The 24,944-nt window shown below is 43.4% G+C and overlaps 3 protein-coding genes across 9 annotated transcripts in view; 2 read left to right on the top strand and 1 right to left on the bottom strand.

Moving 5' to 3' along the window:
* The window catches only part of LOC147054195 (muscleblind-like protein 1), a 33,242-nt gene extending 23,351 nt beyond the window's left edge, over nt 1-9,891 (top strand). The window contains exons 3-11 of one of the 3 annotated variants that reach the window (XM_085915934.1): nt 290-460; nt 3,492-3,689; nt 6,109-6,348; nt 6,564-6,608; nt 7,104-7,254; nt 7,486-7,521; nt 8,184-8,275; nt 8,475-8,551; nt 8,633-9,891. In XM_085915934.1, coding sequence (XP_085772060.1) covers nt 290-460; nt 3,492-3,689; nt 6,109-6,348; nt 6,564-6,608; nt 7,104-7,254; nt 7,486-7,521; nt 8,184-8,275; nt 8,475-8,531 — 990 coding nt within the window. In that variant the 3' untranslated portion in view covers nt 8,532-8,551; nt 8,633-9,891. The remainder of the gene's footprint in view (nt 1-289; nt 461-3,491; nt 3,690-6,108; nt 6,349-6,563; nt 6,609-7,103; nt 7,255-7,485; nt 7,522-8,183; nt 8,276-8,474; nt 8,552-8,632) is intronic. The other 2 variants (XM_085915933.1, XM_085915932.1) reach the window with 2 other exon arrangements.
* igsf10 (immunoglobulin superfamily, member 10) overlaps nt 1-24,944 on the bottom strand; it is an 83,915-nt gene that overhangs the window by 58,885 nt on the left and 86 nt on the right. For 2 of the 5 annotated variants that reach the window (XM_085915917.1, XM_085915923.1), the window contains exons 2-5: nt 21,330-21,528; nt 19,926-20,017; nt 11,759-11,907; nt 3,555-3,665 (exon numbers count right to left, since the gene is read on the bottom strand). Coding sequence is in view for 1 of the 5 variants with exons in the window: in XM_085915923.1 (XP_085772049.1) it covers nt 3,555-3,595 (41 nt within the window). In the remaining 4 variants the exon portion in view is untranslated. Of the gene's footprint in view, nt 1-3,554; nt 3,666-11,758; nt 11,908-19,925; nt 20,018-21,329; nt 21,529-22,916; nt 24,816-24,944 lie in introns of those variants that run through there. The other 3 variants (XM_085915919.1, XM_085915920.1, XM_085915921.1) reach the window with 3 other exon arrangements.
* p2ry1 (purinergic receptor P2Y1) lies at nt 22,231-24,816 on the top strand. The gene is made up of 2 exons (XM_085915930.1): nt 22,231-22,472; nt 23,244-24,816. Exon 2 carries the CDS (start codon nt 23,277-23,279, stop codon nt 24,336-24,338), a length of 1,062 nt encoding a protein of 353 aa, XP_085772056.1. The 5' UTR covers nt 22,231-22,472; nt 23,244-23,276; the 3' UTR covers nt 24,339-24,816.

Below are 24,944 nucleotides of genomic sequence, written 5' to 3'. Positions count from 1 at the left end.
TATCCTTTTTGACCAATTTTGAATTGACCCCACCGATTCCATTGTATTGTTTGACATTTACTGTAGGTAACGCTCTCTCTCTCTCTCTCTGTGTTATCCGCTTCAGAGCTACTTTGTCATCTTGAGGAGATTAGAGAGATTAGAGAAAAACACCAAAGTGCAGATCTTAGGTCAAAAAGAGGGTTTAAAAAAAGCGTGTCTCGAAAATAAACTGAGCACCGATGTCAGGTCAGCCTCCATTAATAATTTTTTTTTTTTTTTCACTCACCCCCCTCCCTCTTCCCAATAGGGCCGCTGTTCCCGGGAGAACTGCAAGTACCTTCACCCCCCGCCCCACCTGAAGACCCAACTAGAGATCAACGGGAGGAACAACCTCATCCAGCAGAAGAACATGGCCATGCTGGCCCAGCAGATGCAGATTGCAAACGCCATGATGCCGGGCACACAGCTCCAGCCCGTGGTGAGGGAGTACATTGGGAATGTGTTTTTTGACAAATTCCTCAGGCATGCTTGATAAAGTTTTACAACAGCCTGCAGCTGAGATTGGGAGCCACAAGCATGTCCCAGGGTAATAAACACTGTTATAACGCCATCATTTCTTGGCCAGGAGTTCTTACTCCTCTGAGACTAAATGTCCTCATTAACAAGGCGCGCCCGCCCTTTAATATTTGGCTGTAGACAGCCGTACCCCGCCGTAGACACGCCCACATATCGACCGACTCTCGCACGCACGCACATCCAAATTTGCTTTATCACTTCAAAGTGACGAATGGGCAAGGAGACTTGGAAGAACTGTCACACCGTCTGCACTCTTAAAAAGGAGGCAAGTTAGATATTTTAATTGTTGACAAATTGTTGGATTTCTGGACTGCCTGTCCATCCTCAAGTTTTTGAAAATGTATTTAAATATTTTATTTATAATTTATATATGTATAAAATGTAATAATATAAATAAAATAGGCAAATTATAAATAAATTATTTAAATTTAGAAAAAAATATACATACATACATACATACATACATACATACATACATACATACATACATATATATATATATATATATGTTTTGATCCTTGGAGTATTTTGATGAAAGCAGGTCAGACATTTTATTATGACACATGGGAACAGTTTTAAATGCATAATGTGTAAAGCCCACAAATTTACACACTCACACACACACACACGCACACATTCACTTATCCAATAGCTTATCACTGGCATCGAGTGGAAAGCCCCTTTGGAGGGGAACAGAGCGAACCATGAAAGGTTTTAAAGAGGCGATAGATCTCCGTGGGGACGCCAAGCCTTCCTTTTCTGTTTGTGTCACGGCGAGAGAAAAAAGGGAGAATGGCGGAGACAGGGAAGGACAGAACACACCAAAGTGAGGCAATGAGAGATAAACGGCAGTGAGAGAGAACCAAGACAAGTGGGTCAAGTGAAGGCGATAGGAGAGACAGCATAACAAAGTCAAGCAAGCGCACCTTACAAAAGGTGGGACGACAATGTTCTGTCGAGGAATTGTCTGCCTCTGGTCTAAAGCTTTCCCTGATATTGCAGGGTCCTCAACCTTTGGTTCCAGGCACCCTGAGGATCTGCGAGCCATGGCTCGGCGGTTAGAAAGTAATTAGCACTAAATTATTTCGTGCAAACATATGGGGACAGGCAACCGATAAAATACGCTTCTTAAAATACGTATTTATTCCTCTCAGCTCTAGCTTTGCCCAATTAGTCTCCGATATGATTCAAGATTCCGATTCCAAGTGTTCATTATCATGAACAGTTGTTCCCCCCTGTGCAATAAATTCTTATCTTGTCTTCCGCATGGTTGCCAACATAATGCGAGATATTAAAAAAAAAACAAGCTATAAAAGAAATACAAAGATAACAATAAAAATAAACATAATAAAGGCATTTATTCACTCTTTCATGTATTGACACATTTAATGACTTAATAGCTACATCTTTTTTTATTCCCCCCGAGTCACTCATTCACCGATTCAACAGCCTTTGCAATATCACTCCTAACCGTATTCCAAGTAATTGTTAAACGGATCGCAGAAATTTGTCTAATTGGGTGTGCAGTTTGAATTCAAACCCTTTTGATATTTCGTCATTTGCGAAAGAAAAAAAAAAAGACACGGCGGCTTCACTTTGATGATCCCCCTTGAAGCGTTTGCATGTCAAATATTATGTTTATACAAATATCTTTGATCATAAAAATCGAGCAGCATAAATGAACGCCGGCCGGTTGCTGTGTCAAAGCAAGCAAAACATCACAGTCAAACGATATTCCACAAATGGCCGTGAGTCGCGTTTGAAAAATATTTAACGGCTGACATCACTGTGCGTGACTGAGATTCATTTCAATGACATCATGTCTGCTCCAGCCAAACCTTGAGATCAGTGCACCTTGAGGGGCGCAAATCCACTTTTCAAGTGCACCTTGTGATAAGATTTAATTCTCCAGATGCTCCCGAAGGCAGCGCTGGAAATACTACAGATTTCATGGCATTTGTCTTGATTTAATGAGAGAAGCAAAGAGTCGTCGTAGCCGCCCAGACCCTGGCTGTCGCCGACGCTCTATTACTCATCGTGTCCTGTTGGCAGGATCTCAAGGGACAACTCTTAGACCGGGGTCCAGGTCAAGAACGTGCAGAGAAAACATCAGCTGCCTCTGAGAGAATCACAATGCTAGAAAAATACTCTTTCATATTCCGGCACATTTCCCGATGGTTTTTGACTCACCTTGAACGTTTTACTGCTGCTGATAAAACAGCATGTTGATGTCATTTGAAAATGAAAGGAAGATGAATTAAGGGGAAAAACAGGCTTATGGGAAACTCAGTATGGTATGGTCGAGTAGGGTGGGGCGTGGCAGATTACGGTTTGGTGTGGTACAGCACGGCACGGTATGGGATGGTACTGTATGGTATGACATGGTACGGTAGGGCAGGGCGGGCGGGACATGGTATGGTACTGTAGGGCGGGGCAGGGCATGACAAAGTATGGCATGGTGCTATGACTCTAAGGTAGGGCAGGGCGGACCAGGACATGGTATGGTACAGTACGGTATGGTAGGGCGGGGCAGGGCATGGTATGATATGGTACGGTAGGGCGGGGCAGAGCAGGGCATTGTGGAGCAGGGTGGGGCAGGGCATGGTATGGTACAGTATGGTTTGGTACGGTACGGTAGGGCGGGGCACGGCATGGTTTGGTATGGTAATGGCAGGGTATGATATCAGGGTTGACCACAGACATTTTTTTTTTCCCCCCCACAAATGATACATATTCAAACAGACATTTCCAGGGCACATGAACATATCATCCTACTGCAAAGCTGTCAATCATTTTCTAAAAAGATTCAATCGTGACAGGATATGGTTTTGTGTTGTGGAATAAACAGGAATTGCAAAAAAAAAAAGTGTGACATCAGCAGAACAGACATTGCAGATGATCGTAATGAATCAAATCTTCCTCTTATCTTTCAGCCCATGTTTTCTATCGCGCCCGGCCTGGCCGCCAACGGCAACGCAACGGCGTTCAATCCTTACCTTGGCCCCGTGTCGCCCGGCCTGATGCCCGCCGAGATCATGCCCAGCGCGCCGGTACTGCTCACCAGCAACGCCAGCGTCCCCGTCCCGGTTGCCACGGCGGCGCAGAAACTGATGAGGACAGATAGACTGGAGGTGAGACGCACAGACGCATGTATTATGGAGATTTTTAAATCATCCTTTAATCACGTCTATCCGTTTCCAGCTAAACTCTCGTAAATACAGCGGCCGCCCGTTTTTTCGCAGCCCGGCAAAGCGATTAGCCTTTGAAATGTGGGATGTGTCTGAATATTAAAGACACTTCTCTCAAACAGCGTATTTAATTATGTATCCAGTACACAGTTTGTGTACTCTACACTACAACCATTAGCATAATATGGTCATTAGCCAGACTTAAGCAAAGAGGAAGTGACATTTAATAAGAGGAGCACATTAGCCCAGTCCACGTTTTCCCAGAACCACAGTGAAACTCGTTCTCTTTTTTTCCATGAAACCAATCAGTCACATGATGAGCGCGACGTTCGTCTAGCAGCGCGCAGCTAATCATTAATTGGACTGTAGTTCGATCTCATCCATTATGCAGCCCCGCCCGTGGAAACGACGGCGGCAGAATAACGAGCTGATCGTTAGGTTGCGGGCGGGCAAAGTTAGGATGCTTGCATTTAACGTGTAACAGTGGGCGGTCAGGTAATTGATGGCGGCGGGGGGGTGATGAGGAAGTCGCCTGGCAGGCGACATGCCGAGAAGGAGGGATTGGATCGGTGACAAGAACAAAATAGATGGTGGGAGCAGACGGGGGCGGAGCTATGAGGGAAATCAATTGTTGCGGTCATCAAGCGATGCGATTGGATTTCATTTTGTTTTTCTTGACTTTTCTCGGTATCGCGACTTCAAGCAATTTTCACACAATCATTCCTATTTGAGTCATCCGACGTTCCTGTGCCTTTTCCGGGAATGTCTTCCTTCAGGTTTCTGATTGGCTAAGAGGACTTTCTGGTTTCATTGCTGTGAGGAAAAAAAAAAAAAAATAGTCATGCACATGTGGACTTTGCCCAAACGTGCTGGCGTTTTAAACCCCGTTTTGGTCATCGTTTGGAACGCAAATTCACCAGGAACTCGCTTTTGCTAAAAATATCCAAAGGAACCAGACATATTTGACTTGCTTCCGCGCCATTCCAAATAAACAGAGCTGGAATTCTGCGGCGTATCATAGAGTGAACAAATAGGTTCCACGTGATTTCACTGGGATATCTCCTATTTTAGAAGACAAGCGGCTTTTTTGTAAAAAAAAATATTTTTCCAGAACTCTATTTTCCACATGTGGGCTTTTTACCTGCCGGCTCACCGGATGCAAATGGCAAAAACGCCGGTTGCCATGGGGATGCAAATATGATTAACGGGCCCTTCATTTACTTCCCCACCTAAGCACTCAGGGCGGGTTACGGCTCACTCGAATGCATGATTAAGCACTGTTAAGGGAGACACGCCGGTCCACGCTGGCTGTAGGGAACATCAAATTGCTCCAATTTAGCCTCATTCTATTTTCTGACAACTCTTTTTTTTTTTTTTTCGAACCTACCATATAGTCTCTCTCTTGCGCTCTTGTCTCCTTGATCCCGATCTCTCCGTCCTTCACTCCAAATTCATCATCAACTCCCACGTTTGCTCACCCCTCCCTCTCTTCTCTTCCTCACCCACCTTGCCAACATCTGCCTGACAACAAGGCACCCTCTTTTTTTTTTCCTCAATAAGGCCGGTTGTGGCGCTGGGAAGGGGATGAATGTGTATTACGTGAGTATATTTAGAGAGCTACGCCGAGGCCTTAACCCAACTTCTAGCTCTGATTGGTGTTTGGAGATGATTAGCCGTCATGGCGACAGATAGTTTGTGTATAAATCGCTTTATGTGAGTAGACAGCGGGGCTGATAAACAGAGAAGAGGGGGAAGCGAGATATACACGTAGGGTGTTATTATATCAAATCTGTTTTAGTGCGATTGAGACTCAGCAGACTGAGCTCGAGCAGAGATGATAAGTTATTGCGTGCCTCTTAAAAGTGTCAAAATGAAGAAAAAAAAGGGTCGTTTTTATACGTACGCTCACCTTGTGTGTACGTGTAGGTAAATAGTCAATGTCAGGCGCCCTCTCATATTTCCCACGAGCCTCACTGAGTTAGCGAATGAGGCCCTGGCTTTCTACGACAGTTTGCTGCTCCCTATCGTCCCTTCGAGAAACTGCGGCGAGGCCCGTTTGAATAACGGCTCAACGCGGTTTGATTGATGAGCCCGTAAAGGCGAACGGCAGTCACGTTCTGTCCTGCCCTGCCTATCAATCGAGAGTAAGGCCTTGGCCGGTCAATGAGATTGATTGTCTCCATGTGCCTGAAGTGATCATCGGCTTGTAAACAAGAGAAGCGGATTAATTCATTTGTCCAACGTTGAAGGAAATGAAGCTGCGGATTACAGACGGCTTGTCTCTTTGCATTTTAAAAAAAAAATAGGTTTCACCCTTTGTTGGTTCAGAATCCATTAAATAAATGTTAAGTTTGTGGCCCAGGTGTGTCGGGAGTACCAAAGGGGCAACTGCACCCGCGGCGAAAACGACTGCCGCTTTGCGCACCCGTCCGACAGCACCATGATCGACACCAACGACAACACGGTGACGGTGTGCATGGACTACATCAAGGGTCGTTGTTCTCGGGAGAAGTGCAAGTACTTCCACCCGCCCGCTCACCTCCAGGCCAAAATCAAAGCGGCCCAGCATCAAGTCAACCAAGCGGCGGCCGCTGCAGCCATGGTAGGCTAAGGACGGAACGGAGACGCGTTGCTACTCGCGTGCATGTTGTGGTCTTGTAGTTTGAAAGCGCATTGCAATGATTGTTTTGTTTTTTTTGTTTTTCCCCTCAATGCACCGCTGCCCCGTCCGTCTCCCCGCTTGCTGGTTAATGTTTATGCGCTTGAACCCCATTGGCCCGTTGCCCATCATCACGCGCTCACTGCCTGCTAATTAAGACTGTCAAATCACCGAAGCGAACCCTCGACGCCGCTTTCGACCTGGTACCTATGACCTTTCGTCTCTTGGCTTGCCGGCATGTTGCTGTTGTTTCCGAGATGGTTATTTTTACTTGAGCTGATGAACTGATGAATTTCCTTGTCCACGTGAAATGTGGCAAAAACGTACTAGCCAGTAGTCCCACATAGTATTTCTTGGAAATAAAAGTAAAACTAAAATTCATGAAATAGATGAATTAATTTCCTATGCGTATATTTGAAGGTCAGTTCATCACCTCGTGAATCTATAATGCATGTGGCATGCACTTTTTTTAGAGTCTTGTCATGTTATTGTTTTAGCTTCAATGGCTGTAGCATGATGCTAATTCAATGTAGCTTTTCCTTATTTGGCATTTAGTAGTTGAATTGAGATTTTTTTTATTTTAAGGTCCATGATAGTGTTGCCAGCATTGACAACATCCTCTAACTGTGTTCTTTTCCCCTGTCTTCGCGTGCCCGACTGTTTGGTCGTCAACGGTCGCTGTGGTTCCCCCTCATCAGGGGCTCCCTCCCGTCCTGCCCCCTTTACCAAAGAGACCCGCACTTGAAAAAGCCAACGGTGCCAGCAGCATGTTCAACGCCGGTATGTTCCAGTACCAACAAGCCCTGGCCAACATGCAGTTCCAGCAACAGGCTGCCTTCATCCCGTCGGGTGAGTCCGAGAGCGTCGCACCGTGCACGACAAGTCGGCCGCCGAGTCGTACGGAAGTGCCACAGGAATTTACGATTGCACTAATTTCTCCTACGATGATTTTTTGCGACGATATATTTTCATCCAGGTGGAAACCCATCATGTCTGATTTTAATAAATGACGTTTCTTCATTTTTTTTTTTGTTCCCTTCCTTGTCCACTCCACTTCCTGTTGCAATGCATGATGGGCAGGCTCGATATTGTGCATGACGCCTGCAACAAGTGTTGGTAGGTGCCAGCTTTCCTTACCGATTTTACTCTTGTACGGTTTGATGTCGAGACGAGATGGCGCATTATGTCTGACCTTTGAACTTTGAAAACACATTTAGTCGTGGTGACCCCTCTTTGATGCTCTGCTGCAGGTCTGCCTGTCATCTAATGCTTGTTGCAGTTTTTCCGTCCCTCCCCAAGCTCACTAACACCTCATTATACGGCCTGGCTATAAACATGAGGGATTTGAATTTATTCATTTGTCTTGTCATGTCATTTGAATAAGCAAGATATGGAAACTTGTACCAGTCGTATGATGAATACAAATATATGTTTTTAAAAGTTGTATTTTAACTTGTCACTGTGTCAGTATTGTCTTTTCATTTGTGCTTGTTTAGCGAATTCGATTTTTTTAATTGACATTGACGCTGCCTTTAATATACAACAAATCATAGACATTTCTTATTAGTAGTAGTATTAGTAACGTGTACTATATATGTATGCATGTATATATGTAAATAACTAATAACTGCAGGATGAATAGTCCAGATCACTCATGTTTACGGCCCATCCCATATGCCGCCATAGAAACGACACTGCTCATGAGCTGAGGTTCAAATGCTAGTGTGTGTGTGTGTTTGTGTGTGTGTATGTGTGTGTGTGATCTTTGCCTCCCCAAGTACCCATGATGCACGGCGCTACTCCGGCCACTGTGTCTGCAGCCACCACATCTGCCACAAGTGTTCCCTTTGCAACCGCCTCAGCCAATCAGGTTTGCTCCGCTCTTCTCCTGCGCCCTCTAGTGGTTGTCTCCCTCATGTGTGTGCCTGGTGCGCCCCCCCCGACCCCTGAAGAATTATGAATGAAAGCATGAGGCTAAATCTCCATCAACTTGTCATGCTCTGCGTTGAATCGGTGAGCGCCGTATAACGTGGATCGTTCGTTTTTCTCCATGTCGTGTTTTCACTTAGATTCCGATAATATCTGCGGAGCATCTGACTAGTCATAAATACATGACCCAGATGTAGGAGGGGCCTCAATCATAAAAGTAATGTATTACCGACTCGTCCGCCGATCAAAACTGCGTGTTCAAAGAAATAAAATATGGCTGTAATTGTTTTTTGAACAGGTGAATCTGGAGAGCCAAGACCAGCGAATCAACAGGCGAGCCGAATCGGAAGCCACTGAATCCACACTGAGAGTTTGCTCCAGTCACTTCACCTCCATTTCAAGAGCGCCTTGTTCCTCCTCTCTGCGAAGGGAGGGCGCCTTTACCTTTATTCACCGGGCACACTTTGAATGTGACGCGACTAAGACGATGCGCTGCGTCCAGTGAGGCGGAGGAGGAATCGCGGCGTCTTTTGTACGTTTGTTCATTGGTTGTCTTTCATGTGTTTACACAAAGGTGCACCTTATATTTCGGTTGATGGAGACGAATAAGAATCTGACTGTGTCATGAAGGTTTTTATGTTACGATAAATCAACGGCAACGAAAAAAAAAAAAAAGGCCATACTTGTGCTAATACGCCAATGGTACTACGGTCATGCAAAGCAATCGGCTTTCCCTTTAAGGCATCACCACTCGTCTTTGGTCCCGCCCGCGACCCGTCACTGCTGATACGAAATCCTCAAATCTTCCGCCACGTGGTCAACAAAGATGTAGAATTTAGTTGCCATGACAACAGCTAACAGGCGAGTGGGTCTTTTTTTCGGGGGGGAGGTTATGACACTGTTAGATGTCGGACGTGTTTAAGAATATTTGTCTGAATTTTCAGATTTTCAGCCAAAGTCTTTTTTTGGGGGTGTTTTTGTGGAACGACTTAAGCGGGGTACACACATAATGACGAGATAAATTTGAGCCTTTTTCCTCACTTGCAACGAAAGGCCCGATGACACTGGTCAACAAATGTTTCACCATTTTTTGTTTTTAAATCTGAGACGCAAATAAACTTTTTTAGTTGAATTTAGTTTTTTTTTCTGAAGTTATGGATTGCAATGCAAAATAAAATTGCAAATTGCGCAAGCAATTGATTGGTCAAACTTAAAAACCAAATAATCTAGAAAAAAGTAAAGGCTCTGTCTCTGAAAGGTTAACCTCCCTGACTGGTGTAATCTGTCTTAAGCATGATTTTATTTTTCTGTCCCTACCCGATCTAGGACAGACTTCAATTTCTGCACTATTTACAAAGGCAAATATAGAGGTGTGTGATTTCGTTTTTCTGGTCGTGTGTGTGTGTGGACTGTCACATTTCTGAAAGTCACTTAAGAATCGGTTTGTGTGTACCTCGCTTTAAGTATTCAGTGTAGCTCACTCGTACTTCGCCAGTTCGTTTGTAAGCATCTCATGTATCAATAGAATTTTGAAAGTGACAAAAAAAAAAACAACAACAACAACTACAAAGATTGTATCCCTCATCTAAAGCCTTAGAATGTACCACCGGGTCAGCACAATGCAACAGACCATTGGGAAGCCTCATCTGTGCAATGCCAACACTCGTTTCAATTCTTTTTTTTTTTTTAGTTCTATTTATCTCGATTATAACGCGTGTTTGAGTGTCTCTTTGCGTGTTCCTTCATCTTTACCTGAAATTCTGTGTACGTATATGTCTTGATTTTAGTACGACTTGATGGTAATGTTAGTATTTTCTATGTTATGCATAGTTGCATACCGACCACATGCAGATAGGTGTTCGTTCACTCCTCGAGTTCTCTTTGTGAGCAAAGAGGTCTTCAACGAGTACCTAACAGTGCAAGTACAACGGAGAGGTCGAGTTGTTGCTATGGCTACTGTCGCCGGCGACAACCGTTTAGTATTTTAATTATTGTAAGGTTTGTTACTACTCATTTAATTAATTATATATATATATATATATATATATATATATATATATATATATATATATATATATATATATATATATATATATAAATTACTTGGATGTTTTAGATATGTTATTTTCTACTGTATCCATTTCAAATTTAATAATATAGTTGTTGGGATATTTTTACTCCTTGGAAATTGGGCCATGTTGGGAAAACAAGCTGCATTTTTTTTTTTTTCCTCTGTGGCATCCAATGACAGGAAGTCCACGCCCACTCAGCCAATTGCAAAACAAAATGGAGGGCAGGGGCAAACTCCCGAGGCGATAAAAGGTTGACTTTTTGCACTTCTGTACATAGTCAAGAAAAGAGAGAAAACATGTATATTGAGATCTTATTTTGAATAAAAAAAATGTGTATGAGGACAGAGCGTTTTGTTAGGATAACCATAGAAAAAGGCTGAACAAAAAAAAACAAAAAAAACGCTTGCATCCAAAGGGCGCTGAGTTGTCTTTCTCTAACCCCTTTTCAGGAACGCTCTCCTTTTTTTTCTTTTTTTTAATTAGTCAGCAGCTTGTAGTTTGCCCGGTAACCGCCCGGAGGAAGGGGGAACTGGAGGGGGTCCACTAAACCCCCCCCCACCCCGCACTGTCAGGCCTGTGAGGCCCAAACATAACACATACTGTCTCTTTAATCAGGAGACAAATGCATGTCAAACCTATTAAAAAAAAATCAATAAAAAAATCACAGTACTAAGACTAAAGAAAACATGTTACAGATAAAAATGTATTTACAATATTCATACACTATCCATATGTAATGGAATAAGATATTTATAGAAAAAGAATATATAGAATAGTGGTTTATTTGAAAAAAAAAATAAAAAAAAAATCCTGAAACTACATTATAGTCACCACTTGGAGAGCCATGCAACACAAAACTCTCAGTATGTTCTGTTGATGTAAGCTGTGCTCCTTTCCAAGATGAAAGTGACAGCAACATTTTGGGGGTTTGGTCACCAGATCATCCCTCACCTGCGACCAGCGCGCATGCTTTGAAAGAAAAGTTTGTTTTTGGTTTTTTTTAGTTATTTTGTTTTCTCTGCTCATAGTGCTAAAATGATGTATACCGCCATGTTTGTTTCTGCTTGTTTATCTGCGGCGTGCCCCCCCCCCATCCCCATCCCCGTGTGTCAGTCAAGAGATGAAATGCTAGTCTAAAGCCATAAAATGTTGAATGGAGTCAAGATGAAACTCTACATTGTTTGTTTTCCCTCAAGGGGGGGGGGCTGCATTGCTATATTTGATTCTTGCTGTTATGGATTTAAAAAAAAAATGTAATAAAAAAAAACCCACACACAAAGAAACTGCATACGTGACTTAAATGGTGTATTTGTACAAGGATTATGGATACGTTTGTTGTTATTCATCCTAACCTGTGAAGCTGATTGGTCCTCTTGTGTCAAAAAGCAGTTTTTTGTCCCTTTAAGGATCGAGCAGGAGCCGAAAGACTGTGACACATCGCTCATCCACAAGATGGAGCTGCCACTTTGTCAGGTTTGCTTTGCGCCATCCGAGCCAGTGCCTGCGAGTACATAAGAATGGATGTCATGAGATTCATTGTACTGTATTCAATGATAATAAATGATCAGAGAGGTATTAATGTATGTGTATTAATTTTTATTATTGTGGTTTGTGATGGTGTCGAGCCACACAGCCTCATACTTAGAGGTTAATATTTTTCCACACAATTGTGGAGGGACAAAAAAATATTCAAATACTGATTTTGTTTCTAACTGCATTGATTCATTATTAATCATATCTAAGAAATTCGCTGTAGAATTGTAAATGACCACGTCACACCAGTTAAATTGTTAAACTCTTTCTTTCTGATGCAGCATCCTGAGGTCCTTGCTGAGTCATCACTTGGGCAATTTTCTAGGCGGTGGGCGTCTGATTAAGGTGAGTGTGTTTGCAGCAGCGACATCAGACGGGCGAATGGAGCGAAAAAGCAGCTGCATTTCAATTGACATCTTAGAAAGAAGCCATATTGATTCAGAATGTAACAACAACGCAACATGGCCTGCCATGCTGCTGTGTGATGGACGTGATCCAGTATCGAAAGAGGATGCTCACCTTTGAGGGACTACGAGTGCAATGCGTCAAATTCAAAGCTGTCTCTTTGTTGGCTTTCTTTTTACCGGGATCAGATATGCCAATTTTGACAAAAATAAAAAAAAACACCACTACTAACCATAATAATAAATACACTTAATCATAGCAATAGCAAAAAAATAAATAACCCCACAATGGGTTCCACTGTGGTGCCACAAATGATAAAAAAGAAATATTTTAGATGAAAGCCAAGTGGATCTAGAAAGTCTACACACCCTGTTCAAATGCCAGGTTTTTAGGATGTCTCTTTTTTTTTTTAAACTTCTAGGGGCACCAGCAAGCCAGTTTTCAAAGCTCCTCCCACACATGTTGGTTCTAAAGACTTTTTTGGGTGAGGCCGCTCATACTAGACATACCTAACATTTCATGTTGCGTGAAAATGGCTTTGGGGGGGCCTCAACGTATATATGAGGAAAAAAAATCCACCATTAGCCACAAAAAAAAAAAAACATACATTTTGACTAGCATGAACAGACCTGCAAATTTCGGTGAGTTTTGATGATGGGAAAGCCTTCAACGCAATCATTTAGCCTAACAATAATTAAAATGACAAATTCAATTACAAAATTAGCACAAATAAACCTTTGCCACTCTTATCCAAAGAGCAATCTTCACTGGTTAAACATTTGGATCCTTCAAGAAGAAGACGACAGCGGGTTTCTATCTTCCGGAACTGTCACAATATGGGTCAAATTTCGAGGGCAGCCGGGACGCAGCTGTATCCCCCGCGCATGAACGAGCGCCATTCACGCAGCGACAGGAAGTCCGGAAATATACAACTCTAGCGAGCTACAGCCTTCATTGTGAAATGGTTAACTTGTCTTTTGTGGGATTGTTGCTGTGCAGTTTAAGGATGTCAGCAACGGGCAAAGATCCCGTGAAGCCTCTGTGAAAAACGAGTAGGCGGACAATGGCATTTTTTGAGATCAGAAATGAAAGACAGGGAAAAGTCCAGCGCACAAAGCATAAATGGATTTTAACGTCTTTGCCGGGTTATTTGACTTGATTGAGGTGGACACTTTGCCACTGGCGGAGCTAGAAGGGGGGCCACGAGGGCACTGCCACCCCGCGAAATATGCAAGTGCCAGATCAGATGATGGACTTTTGGGTATATACTGATTATTCCAGAAATATTTTTCAACTTTTCCACCCACCCCCATAAGGCACATAAGGCCTTTTTCCTCAATTATGTAATGAATGAAACATTTTATTTTCACTTTTAGTGCTGTGACATTATGCTAATGTAGCATACCCTTGGGCTTATTTGTGGCCCAGTTGTCTTTAATAGCTAAGATAAGTTAATCGTCACCTCACGCAAAAATCCATATGCACTTTCAATCTGTGTCGCAAAACAGGAACAAGCAATTGTGCTTTTCTGTCTACGAGAGCGATCGCACGACGGGGAAATAATTTCTCTTTCCCCTTTATTTGACACTTTCTGTCAGAGACTGAGTTGAATTTAATTTAAGAGTGGCGAATGTCATTTGTTTGTCATTTCCTGCTGGGATGTCGCTACAGCCCGTGGGCGCGTTCCCACCAAAATGTACAAACAAATCCAAATAGTAGCATTTAATTTAACAAGCTAGTTCCAGAGTACAAGGGCTTTACATTCTCACTCAACCAGATGTGACAGAGTTCAATAATCTGTTCTGCTCAGCTCTGTTTTAATGCCGCTGAGAATAAATGGTTTAGAGGAAGCACAGACTGATATTGAAGGCAGGATATTAATCGACTGCTTCACTTTGAGAAATGGGCGTAGCAACAGCGCCACGGAGTTTAAGTTATTACACTCTGCCAGGTCATTTCTCACACGCTACTTATGCTAACATATTTTCTATTCTATCTTGAAGAAGAGACGTCGTTCCCATTTTCACTCAAACATATCTTTTATATGAAACTTTTGCAACACTTTTTAATTGGATATAAAAATGCTGATTAGCAACAATTAGCGGTATTACCAACAAACCTCTCTCAAGGCCAAATTAGCAATACTTGATGAAAAAAACTTTACGCTTGGCATCAACACAAGTAAATATTCCAATTTTTCCAAATGTATCCATTTCCCTTGGGTGAAACCGGCGACACATTTAGCATTTGGAAGTTAGCGTCTTGCTTCTTTGGTTTCAAATTAACAGCGCAGTAGGCGCGTGCTAATTGCGAGGATTAAAATCAGCAATTTAATGAATGCTCAGTATGCTTCACTGCGTGTGGAGGGGCACCCATCAAAAAAAAAAGTTAACATGCTTCGTGAGATGACTATGAAATAATAATGAGCAAGTACTTAGCAGCAGTGCATGGATTCATTTCCCTTCTGTAGCATTGTTCATGACTGTGCAGTGCCACTCGTTAGCTAAGCATTAGCTGGCAAATCATTCTCTTTCATTATTTGACTAATTATGAGTTTTCGGAAGTTAAATTGGTGAGTCATCAACGATGAATCCCTTTCCTACTCGTTCTCTCTTGATTGCGTAGAAGATTTGGAGCATTTGCCCTTAAAGCTGTACAATTACAAATGAAAGATAGAATTGCGCTACAAAAGCTACAACCATTTTACTACTGTACACATATTAATAAATAAATGACTCGATATTTAAACTCTTCATTAGGGCCTGAGCATCATGGAATTTTTCTTTTCAGATCGATGCAAATCCCGACATTTGGCGGAATAAAATTCCAACAACCAATTACAAAAAAGGACAAAAAAGATTACAATAGTACAAGAACATTTGACTATTTCACAGTAGTTTAAATGAAAAAGAGAGATAATATTTTTGCACATTTTTTTGGTGGGGTGTCTTTTGTCATTACCCAAACAATCAGCAAAAAATATCCGTTACTATTATTATTATGAATATATGGATTCCAATGAATGAATGTGTGTGTCATTGCATTGGTGTGGTTTCAGAAGTCCTCTGGGTTTTTAATCAGCGCACGTCGGGCGAGAAAAAGCTCGGCGCAGTTTATCACCGAGCGCTCTATTGTCGTTTGTTTGACTGCCAAGTGCCGAAGCACTTTTCTAAAGCCCTTTCTTGTGCTGTGAAAAACGTCCAAGCATTCACGCACAACATGCACTTTATTGTTTCGGCTGCTATTCAGTTGGAAGTCTTCATCTGTGAGCGTCTGCGAGCTCCCATGGTGCAACGCTGCCTCCTCTGCTCTGCTCTGCTCTGCTCTGCTCCAACAAGAGAAGATTGTCTGTTTCTCGCCGCTCCCCGCCAGATGTAACGCGCTGCTGCTTCCTCTTTTTTTTTTTTCTTTCGCTTTTTCATCTCTTCTGTCAAGCTTTGCCTTTCTTCTCCTCCTAGTTCCTGCTCCTCTTTTAGTCATTCAACCTTTGCCTCTCCCTCAAAAGCTGCTTCTCTTTTCTCTCTGTGTGCGTCCCCTCTTTCAAGTCCTCCTCCCTCCTGAGCTTTTATATCCATCTCACTCCGGCTCGCTGCGGCGTATTGATAAGCGGCCATGTGACGGCGGGGTGGCGGGAGCAGACCGGCTATCTGCGAGCTCCTCTCGACGGAGCGCGTTGGATGTTTAATTTTCCCAGGCATCCACCCGGGACTGCCTTTGGCGGCATTGATTGGTTTCGACGCCGACAATGACCGAGTGAACAATTTCATTTTGTTGGAACTCATTAGACAGAAAATGAGTACAAGTGACAAGTGCGGCCTTCAGCTGTCTCGTAAAAATGGTCCGCATTTTACCTTTGTAAGCGAGCAAAATAAACCTGCTGCAACTTGCCATTTCAAACCGAGCTGTCACCCTTTCCTATTTCACAATTTTTCGTTCACGGGGTTGTGTCTCACTGCCGCGTGCTCCTTAGCGTGTTCAGACACATCGTCGCACGTCCGAATTGAATCATTTGATTCACTTGTGCTGCATAAATGGCTCATAAAATGCACGCGGCGGGTTTTCATTTTTCCACTCGGGAAGTTTTCTCGTTTTACAGCGGCTTGTTCCCCTGATGGGAAAAGTTGGACAAATTCAGTTTTTGTGCCTTTGTCCTTGCATGTTTTACATGGATTAGGTGGTAATCCACTTTCACCATTTTGATTCACTTTCACAACCAGGTCATGTGATAAAGAAGGTGCAGGCCAGAGGAGGCAAACCCACACCATGAAGCGTCAAAAAAAAATGATCATATTAAATAATAATCTATTTTAGCACGGAAATACCCTCAAAGACCACAATCTAATGAACAAGATAAAAAAAAAATGAGGGGGGGCGGGGTAATCAGCCTTTTCAAAATGCTAATGCCAAATTTTGATTGACACTGACGAAACGGAACTACTTTTGTAGCTGCTGGAGACAATAATTCACACGAATGCTGATAAAGATGAATGAGAAGGGGTTGGGGAAAAGCTCAGTGAACAAAATGTGAGACTAATTTAGTATGAATGAGCTATTAAAGTTCAATTCTCAGCTCAAATATTGGACTGAAAAGCAATAAAGCGGGAAATTTCCGATTATGTCATATGGCATAGCCTTATAGTGTCTTTTTGCTAATGCTACACACGGACAGCCTACTAAGTAGCTTAGCTTATTTAACTACATGAGAAGCAAACAATTTGAAACAGCGGTCAATTTGACGGCATGCACTTCCAAACCACTCCGACCGCAATCATACATTTATTGTTAAATTAATACTTCGATCGGAATGTTATCGAAGTGACGCGGCAACTATTTGTTTTCAAATGGAATCGCGTCTACGTGAATCTCTGCTGGGAAAGGGTCAAGCGCTTCCTGTTTGTTGTTTGCACTCATGAGTCAGCACTAAGTCAACCAAAAAAAAGGCACCAAGAAAAGCACTAATGCGTGCCATTAGCCCGGCGACTCTCGCCGCCGCTTTGCACTCAGCATTTCCTCTGAAACGCATCCTCGGGGCCAACAAATGATGGAGTGGAATGCTCCATTAGGCTGGCAATCCTCTACATCTGCCTGGCCACACACATCATTTCATGGGACATCAGATCATTGGCTCAATTCATTGTTATCATTTGACATTTTTTGAGCCGCAGCGTTATTATCCATTGACCATTAATGATTACTTTAGCGGCTTCATTTGAAAATAATGATAGAAATCAGATTCACTTCATCAGCGCCATAACAGTAGCATATGCATCACAGTGCTATTAGCCCACTTCATTAAATTTACTCCGTCACCACGCTCCATTAGAGCATTTGCTTAATTGCCACTCGAGTGACTTTTCGTCTAGCCATCGGCAGCGCGGCCTAAATACGCGCGAAGATCAATTACAGCGATGAGAGAGTGCTGAGGTTTCGACTGTGGTTTTAACACGTTTCTGCGGTGTTTCTGACAACAATGTTAGTCTCGGGTTATAGAAGAAAAAAAAAAAAAAGACTTATCAGAAGGAAGTGTTATCATTGTTACAAGTACTTCATCGATTGTGCTACATTGTGACCTGAGACCTTGGCAACTGTGAAGTCATTTTCAGTAAGTTGCAAAATGCCCGCCTCCTGAAATTGATAAAAATAGGTTTCTTTCATATTCCACAAACGAAACATTAATCAGAACAAGTTATATTTCAAATGAAATTTTGGGGGTAGACTTCCTCTTTAAAACAAGATAACGTTTGCTATGACATTTGCCATAACACGTTACTCTGAAAGTAAGATTTATGTATGACATCTCAACAAGCTAGCTAAAAGCTAGCCCAGTTTCACTTGTAGCATCCCTCGTTTTGTTTGCGTTTACAAAGCTGGGAAGAACGCCCAGCAGACTTATCATCAAGTGAGAACTTCCTGTTTAGCTGAACTTTTCTGGACAGTCTAAACTCTTACTTTAAATCCAGTCAGTAATTTAACTCCAATTTTTATAGTCAACACAGTAAATGTTGAAGAGCTTTAAAACCTTATCTAATCCTTTATCTCACTAGTCCTACTCTTTCTACAACTACTTCAGCAGAAGAGGATAAGGTTCGGGTCTGCAAATATTTATTCTTTTAAAATTCCAATACATTTCAATGAGTGGGAATTATGAATATTACTGGACAGCGGTTTTCACTATTTACGCCAGATTCCCATATACTTTTTCGGAAGATAACCTCTGCCTCATTTCTGATAAACACTTGGTGTGTCATACGTTTAAGAACCACAGTTTTATTAGCTTTTCACCTTTCATTCTTCACGTAAGCCGATATTCTTCACTCTCAACGGGAATTACAGAGCAAATGGCTCCAGCAAGTCCGCACGTCTCTCGACTCTCTGCGATAACGATCTGTTTAGCGGCGTGATAAACATACAGTAAATTGCATGGGCTGCTACACAACAAAAATGTAGCCCGGAGTGGTTCGAGGAGCGGCTGGCCATTTACACTAGGAAATAAACAAGTGGGGGGGGGGGGGGGGGAAGACGTCGGTGATTAATTACGACGCGTTTAATTCATACGAATTGATTTTTTTTGTTTTGTTTTGTTATTACAGAAAGCTGAAATATCACCACAGGATGAAATATGTATGAGGCCACGGTCGATAGTGGCTCACACTGTATTCGTGCAATGATGCTCCTGTAATAACACACACACAGGCGTACGTAAGCCCCTCCGATGTGACAACTTCATCACTGTGACATTTGCGGAGGATGGACACGTTGACCTTTCTCATTGCTCCTCGCCAAAATCTCCCTGACATTCGCCCGTCCATCGATCGGACTGCAGCAAGAGTCTGCAGTCGCGCATTAAATGATCACATCTCAGGCGTTGGGTTGAAAGCGGCACATGAGGTTTAGAAGGAGGTCAAGAGAAGGTCTTGAAGTTTAGCCTCTTGATCCCAGTTGAGGCCCCGAGAGCAGCTGACCTTTACGAGTGCTTAAGTTTGGGCTAAAAAAAAAAAGTCATGCGGCTCTACAAAACAAGTTGAGGTAGTAGTTTTTGTGGATCCAATATTTATGATGAACTATTTTGTGCCACAATTATTTTTCTCGGAAACATTTTAAAACACTAGTGTAATAAAAAAAAAAAAATTACATTTCTAACAAAACATTTTTAATACTATTGAATCAGGAAAAAAAATGTAGTCCTAAAACACTATACATTCGATTTTTATAAATCATATATTTATTTAAATACCATATAACTTAACATCGTTTTTTTTTGTTTTTTTTTTGCCCTCGCCCACCCAATCTCAGATAAATACGAGAAAATGGGTGGCTAAAATTAACTCACCAATACATAATTAAGGTTATGTCACTTTAAAATAAACAAATAAACACAGTAACCTGGTTGAATGTCAGCTGATGCATTGCTCCAGCATCATCTCGAGATGCTCAATTTGTCATCATCTACCTCGCTAACCATCTAACGTGATACAGCATATAAAAATAAGTCATGAAATAACAACAACGGGGACATGACCCATTGCAAAAACAGCAAAACGGCGTGAGAGAACATGGAGAGAAGAACAGGCGTGAACTGACCTAGCGCACGTGTGTGAGAAGCTCACGCGCTGATACTCAAGCCAGCTGAGCTCGGAGGGGCGTTCGGAATGTGGACTTGCGGGAAGAAAAACCTACAAGAAGATAGGATGGGAAAACGACGGAGCGGATCAATAAAATCCAGCCAGTCTGCTGTTGCTGGAGTAAACATACAAATCTGAATTTATGGAATGACTATAAATGGAAATTCCATCAGACAAATACATAATGGAAGCAGGGCAGAGGGAGAGGTCACACCAGCGATGAATAACACTCAACACAAATTGGAGTAATGCAACACATTCATGTTGATTTCCCCGATGAGAGAAAGGCCAGCAACGTCGGGCCGTGGCTTTCGATCCCGCCTAATGAAAATGACACAAGGGGGAGACGAGTGCGCTCGCCGATGCTGATTGGGGTGTCAATGGAGCCGGTGAAGCGGCAGCCAAAGAAATACGGGTCAGGACCAGGAGCAAATGGAAAGCGTGCTGCTTTACACTCATCACTTGGGTTCCTTGTTATGATTATATAATGAGGCTGTCAAAGTGCTGAGTAAATTGACGCGCATGCCCGATGGATAGGTAAACACAATTTGCATTTCTGTTTTCTTTGCTTGTGCCTCCACCAGAAAATATCATTTGTCTTTTGTTTATTGTCCAGTTCTTAAAGAGGAGAGATGCAAAGTCATTCGGAATCTACCAAACGATGAAGCGTGATTAAATGTAACGTTTCGTTTAATTCGATCAATTTGACACTAACGAGGAAATCTAACCGAAATGTCTCAAACTGAAACATCGTTTGGTTTCATTTAGGGTGACATCATTTAGATGGATAAGATGGTCTCATACTCACAGAGTCCACTTAGCGACATTAGCGTGCCCGGGTTTTTTTTTTTTTTTCCATACGGGAAGCTTTAAGTGGCTTTCCTGTAAATGCGCCGAGACTTTAAATGTGCACGCAGACGCAGGAGAGGTCCGCTCACCTTGCCAAGTCAGTACATTTATATCAATCTTAGCAATGCATGAGCCAAACAGCAGCATGGTAGAAACCTTTTTTTAAACGGTTTCCCTGACTTGGTCCAATCTTCATACCCAGTGCAGTCTAACTGTGTGTGTGGATTGAATTTTCTTTCTTTTGGTATTTTTATAGACGACTGCAGAAAGGGGTGTTTGCACCGTTGTGGGAGTGAACACAGCCAACCCCCTGCGCCACAACTTAGACCTGCTTTTACCTGGTCTAAAAATCTAGCTTATTTTCTCAGAGCTGCCAAATTCTTAAACATGGCAAACTAGACTTGCTCGAGATCAAAATAAACATACGAGTAATTGTACTTAATCGGCCCATAAGTTGTCCCATGATGTATTTATTTTAGGGGAGGGGCACAAAAAAAAAAAAATCAGTTCTTACCCATTTTTAAAGAGCTGATGTCATCCGGTTTGCTTTGGTCCGAGTTTCTCGATGGCCATTTCAGCAATAAGCTGCATTGGATTCTTGCTACGGCCTTCGGGATGTTTGGCGTCACAACATTATTCACTTAACCTTTTGGTCCGCATTCTCGCCTGCTGCCAAGCACCATTTGTCTTCTTGCGCATTGTGTTGTCTGGTCCTGCAGGAGACACAAAAGTGACAATCCTGATGAGCTTGTTGCTTTTATTTATAGTCCGCCGCCCCAGTTGGAATCTCGTAACTCCTGCAGAGGATCATTTTGGACAGCGGAACAATTATAAAGCCCCACCCCTCTCTTAAGTACGTGCATACCTACACAAATCGATGAAAATCATCACAAAAGACATTCCAAAAATACTGTTCGGGGAAAATCCAGACATGTTCCTGCCAAAATTCCAGATGGCCACAGCGCCTGTGGTGTACCTAATATTGTGACTCTATACAATACATTCAACATACTGCGGCTAATAACCTTTTCTTTCAATGTCTTGTTTTGTAAGCACTGGCACACTAAATATGATTTGCACGTATCTGAGATATGGGTTATTATTATGAGGGATCATTCAATAATCTCTCGCTTATTTCACAGGCTCGAGTTCCGTAACCAGAAGAGGAGGTAGAGGAGGCGGTCTGGGAAATACGAGTGATTTTTTTTTTTTTGTGGCTCTTGTGCACCTCCCCTCCCGCTCTCTCTCTCTCTTTCTCTCTCTCTCTCTCTCCCTCTCTCTCTCTCTTTCTGCAACTCATTCATGCCAATTCCTGCAGCTGTCTCCTTCTTTCTGTTGCTCTGTCCCTCTACGACCGCCGTCTTGCTGCTGGCCACCTTCCGCTTCCTCGCACAAGTAGCCAGGACGTAACTGTCTCCCACACGCACACGCACACACACACACACACACACACACACACACACACACACACACACACAGATACACACACACACACACACACACACAGAGCCTGAGTGCAACAGCGCATGCAAGGTCGAAAGTCCGCAACTTTTCTGAGCGCCTTCACGGACGGAGCGGAGACACCTGACTCAGCCTTGCTCTTTGTGATTATCTCCCAAGCGGGAATAGGAATGTGGGCTACAAGTGGAACCGAGTGGTGAGTACATTACGCCCGGGTGTGTGATCCAGTACATGTTTTTTGTGCGTGTTCCGCAAAAAGGTGAAGGTGGTGTGTAACTACTTCTGCAAATGAATGCAATAAATGCACGCAGGTAACTGTTGCAGTTAAAAAAATATGGTGAAAATTTTATGCGGGTGTGTGTATATATATATATATATATATTTTGTGTGTAAAGTGATAATAGGGTCCATACTGCAAGCAAACAGGTTTCAGGTTCGAATGATATGCCCTTGAACAATATCCAGAAATTGGGTGCTGGAAAACTGCCCACTGTGTCAGTCCATATGTGTGTGTGTGTGTGTGTGTGTGTGTGTGTGTGTGTGTGTGTGTGTGTGTGTGTGTGTGTGTGTGTGTGTGTGTGTGTGTGTGTGTGTGTTTGTTGCCTACCGATTATTACCTCAGTACCCACAGTATCATTACCTCAAACCAAACAGAGCCAAGCTGCGGCTACACCTTCCCCTGTGACGAGATGAACATATTAATTGATGAATTCATTGTTATAATTCCGATTGCGTGGGATTCATTGATTGTGTTTTAAAGAGATAACGAAAAATACAGCACACACCTTGGCTGCACCCAGCTGTTGATTTAGCCTTCATGACAGCAGTCTAAGGAGGTTTAGCTCCAGCCAGGTCAGAACAAAAAAAAAAGAACATTTGATCGAAAAAAATGAATCGAGTAAAGGATTTTCAAGGAAATACAGTCAAATCAGTCTGCTTCCTCAATGTTGTCTTTGATTTTCTCCAGTCAAAGGTCAAACCCCTGCCCGTGACGGCCACCATGACCTCCGACCTGAACCTGAGCTCCCTGTTGAACGTGAGCGACCTACACAATCAGTCGCGAGGATGCTCGCTCACCAAGACGGGTTTCCAGTTCTACTACCTGCCCACCGTTTACATCATGGTCTTCATCACGGGCCTGGTGGGCAACAGCCTGGCCATCTGGATGTTCGTGTGCCACATGCGCCCGTGGAGCGGCATCTCCGTCTACATGTTCAACCTGGCGCTGGCCGACTTCTGCTACGTGCTCTCGCTCCCTTTCCTCATCTTCTACTACTTCAACAAAACCGACTGGATCTTCGGCGACGTGCTGTGCCGGCTGCAGCGCTTCATCTTTCACGTCAACCTCTACGGCAGCATCCTGTTCCTCACCTGCATTAGCGTGCACCGCTACACTGGAGTGGTGCACCCGCTTAAGTCCCTGGGCCGGCTCAAGAAGAAAAACGCCGTCATCACCAGCGCCCTGGTGTGGGCCGTGGTGGTGCTGGCCATGTCGCCCATCCTCTACTACTCGCGGACGGGCTCCAAACGCAACGCCACCACCTGCTACGACACCACTACCGAGGATGAACTGCCGGGTTACTTCATCTACAGCATGATCTTGACCGTCTTCGGCTTCTGCGTCCCGTTCATCATCATTTTTGCCTGCTACGGTATGATCGTCAAAGCCCTGATCTGCAACGACATGAATAACGCTCCCCTGCGGCAGAAATCCATCCACCTGGTCATCATCGTCCTGGCCGTCTTCGCCGTTTCCTACCTGCCTTTCCACGTCATGAAGAACCTAAACATGCGGGCCCGGTTGTATTTCCAAAGCCCGGCCATGTGCGACTTTAACAACCGCGTCTACGCCACCTATCAGGTGACCCGCGGTTTGGCTAGCCTCAACAGTTGCGTGGACCCCATCCTCTACTTCCTGGCCGGCGACACGTTCAGGAGGAAGCTATCGCGGGCCACCAAGAAGCCCTCCAAGAGGGGCGACAACACGCTGCAGTCCAAAAGCGAGGAGACGGCACTTAACAGTCTGGCGGAGTATGTGGAAAACGGCGAGCGGCGGATGTGACCCGACAGTCTTGGATAACAGGACCGACCCGGGATGGGCCATTTTGATCCTGGATACGCTCTTGTGATGTGTCACACCGGCCACAATATTAGGTACACCAAAGTACAAGGATGCGCGCCATTTTGTTGTGATCCCTCATGCCCGGTCGACATCCATTCATATATGTATTTATGGGTATTGTATTTATCTGCGTGACCTTGACTAGTCGTAGCACTTTCTGTAACAACCTGCATCAAGAACAGAATAAGCGTGACGGAAAATGGATGGAGGGATGATGCGCAAACATTCGCGTCAATCAAAAGCATCACCCTCCTTGTAATCATCACGCCGTGCCTAATATTGTGGCCTTTGCCTCAATTCCGAGGTCTCGTACTCGGAACTTTGCTCTTGAATTTGCTGAGGCGTAAAAAGAGATTTAAAAGATCGGAACTTGCACTCTGTAGTCACCGAGCGTGTTCCCCATCGAGGGCCGTTAAACAGCTTGGGGGGGGGGGGGGGGGGGGGCATAATAGACTTGTAAGGACACAACATTAGGTACACCTAATGATAGTACCGGAGCTTTGTCATACTGATTTATGCTACAAGACGTGTTTTGGATCTCATTAG

Source organism: Syngnathus leptorhynchus, chromosome 7 (genome assembly GCF_054491065.1).
Source record: "Syngnathus leptorhynchus isolate UIUO chromosome 7, UIUO_Slep, whole genome shotgun sequence".
NCBI lineage: Eukaryota > Metazoa > Chordata > Actinopteri > Syngnathiformes > Syngnathidae > Syngnathus > Syngnathus leptorhynchus.
The sequence above is the reverse complement of the archived record's forward strand: the minus strand, read 5'-3'. Positions and strand labels throughout refer to the sequence as shown.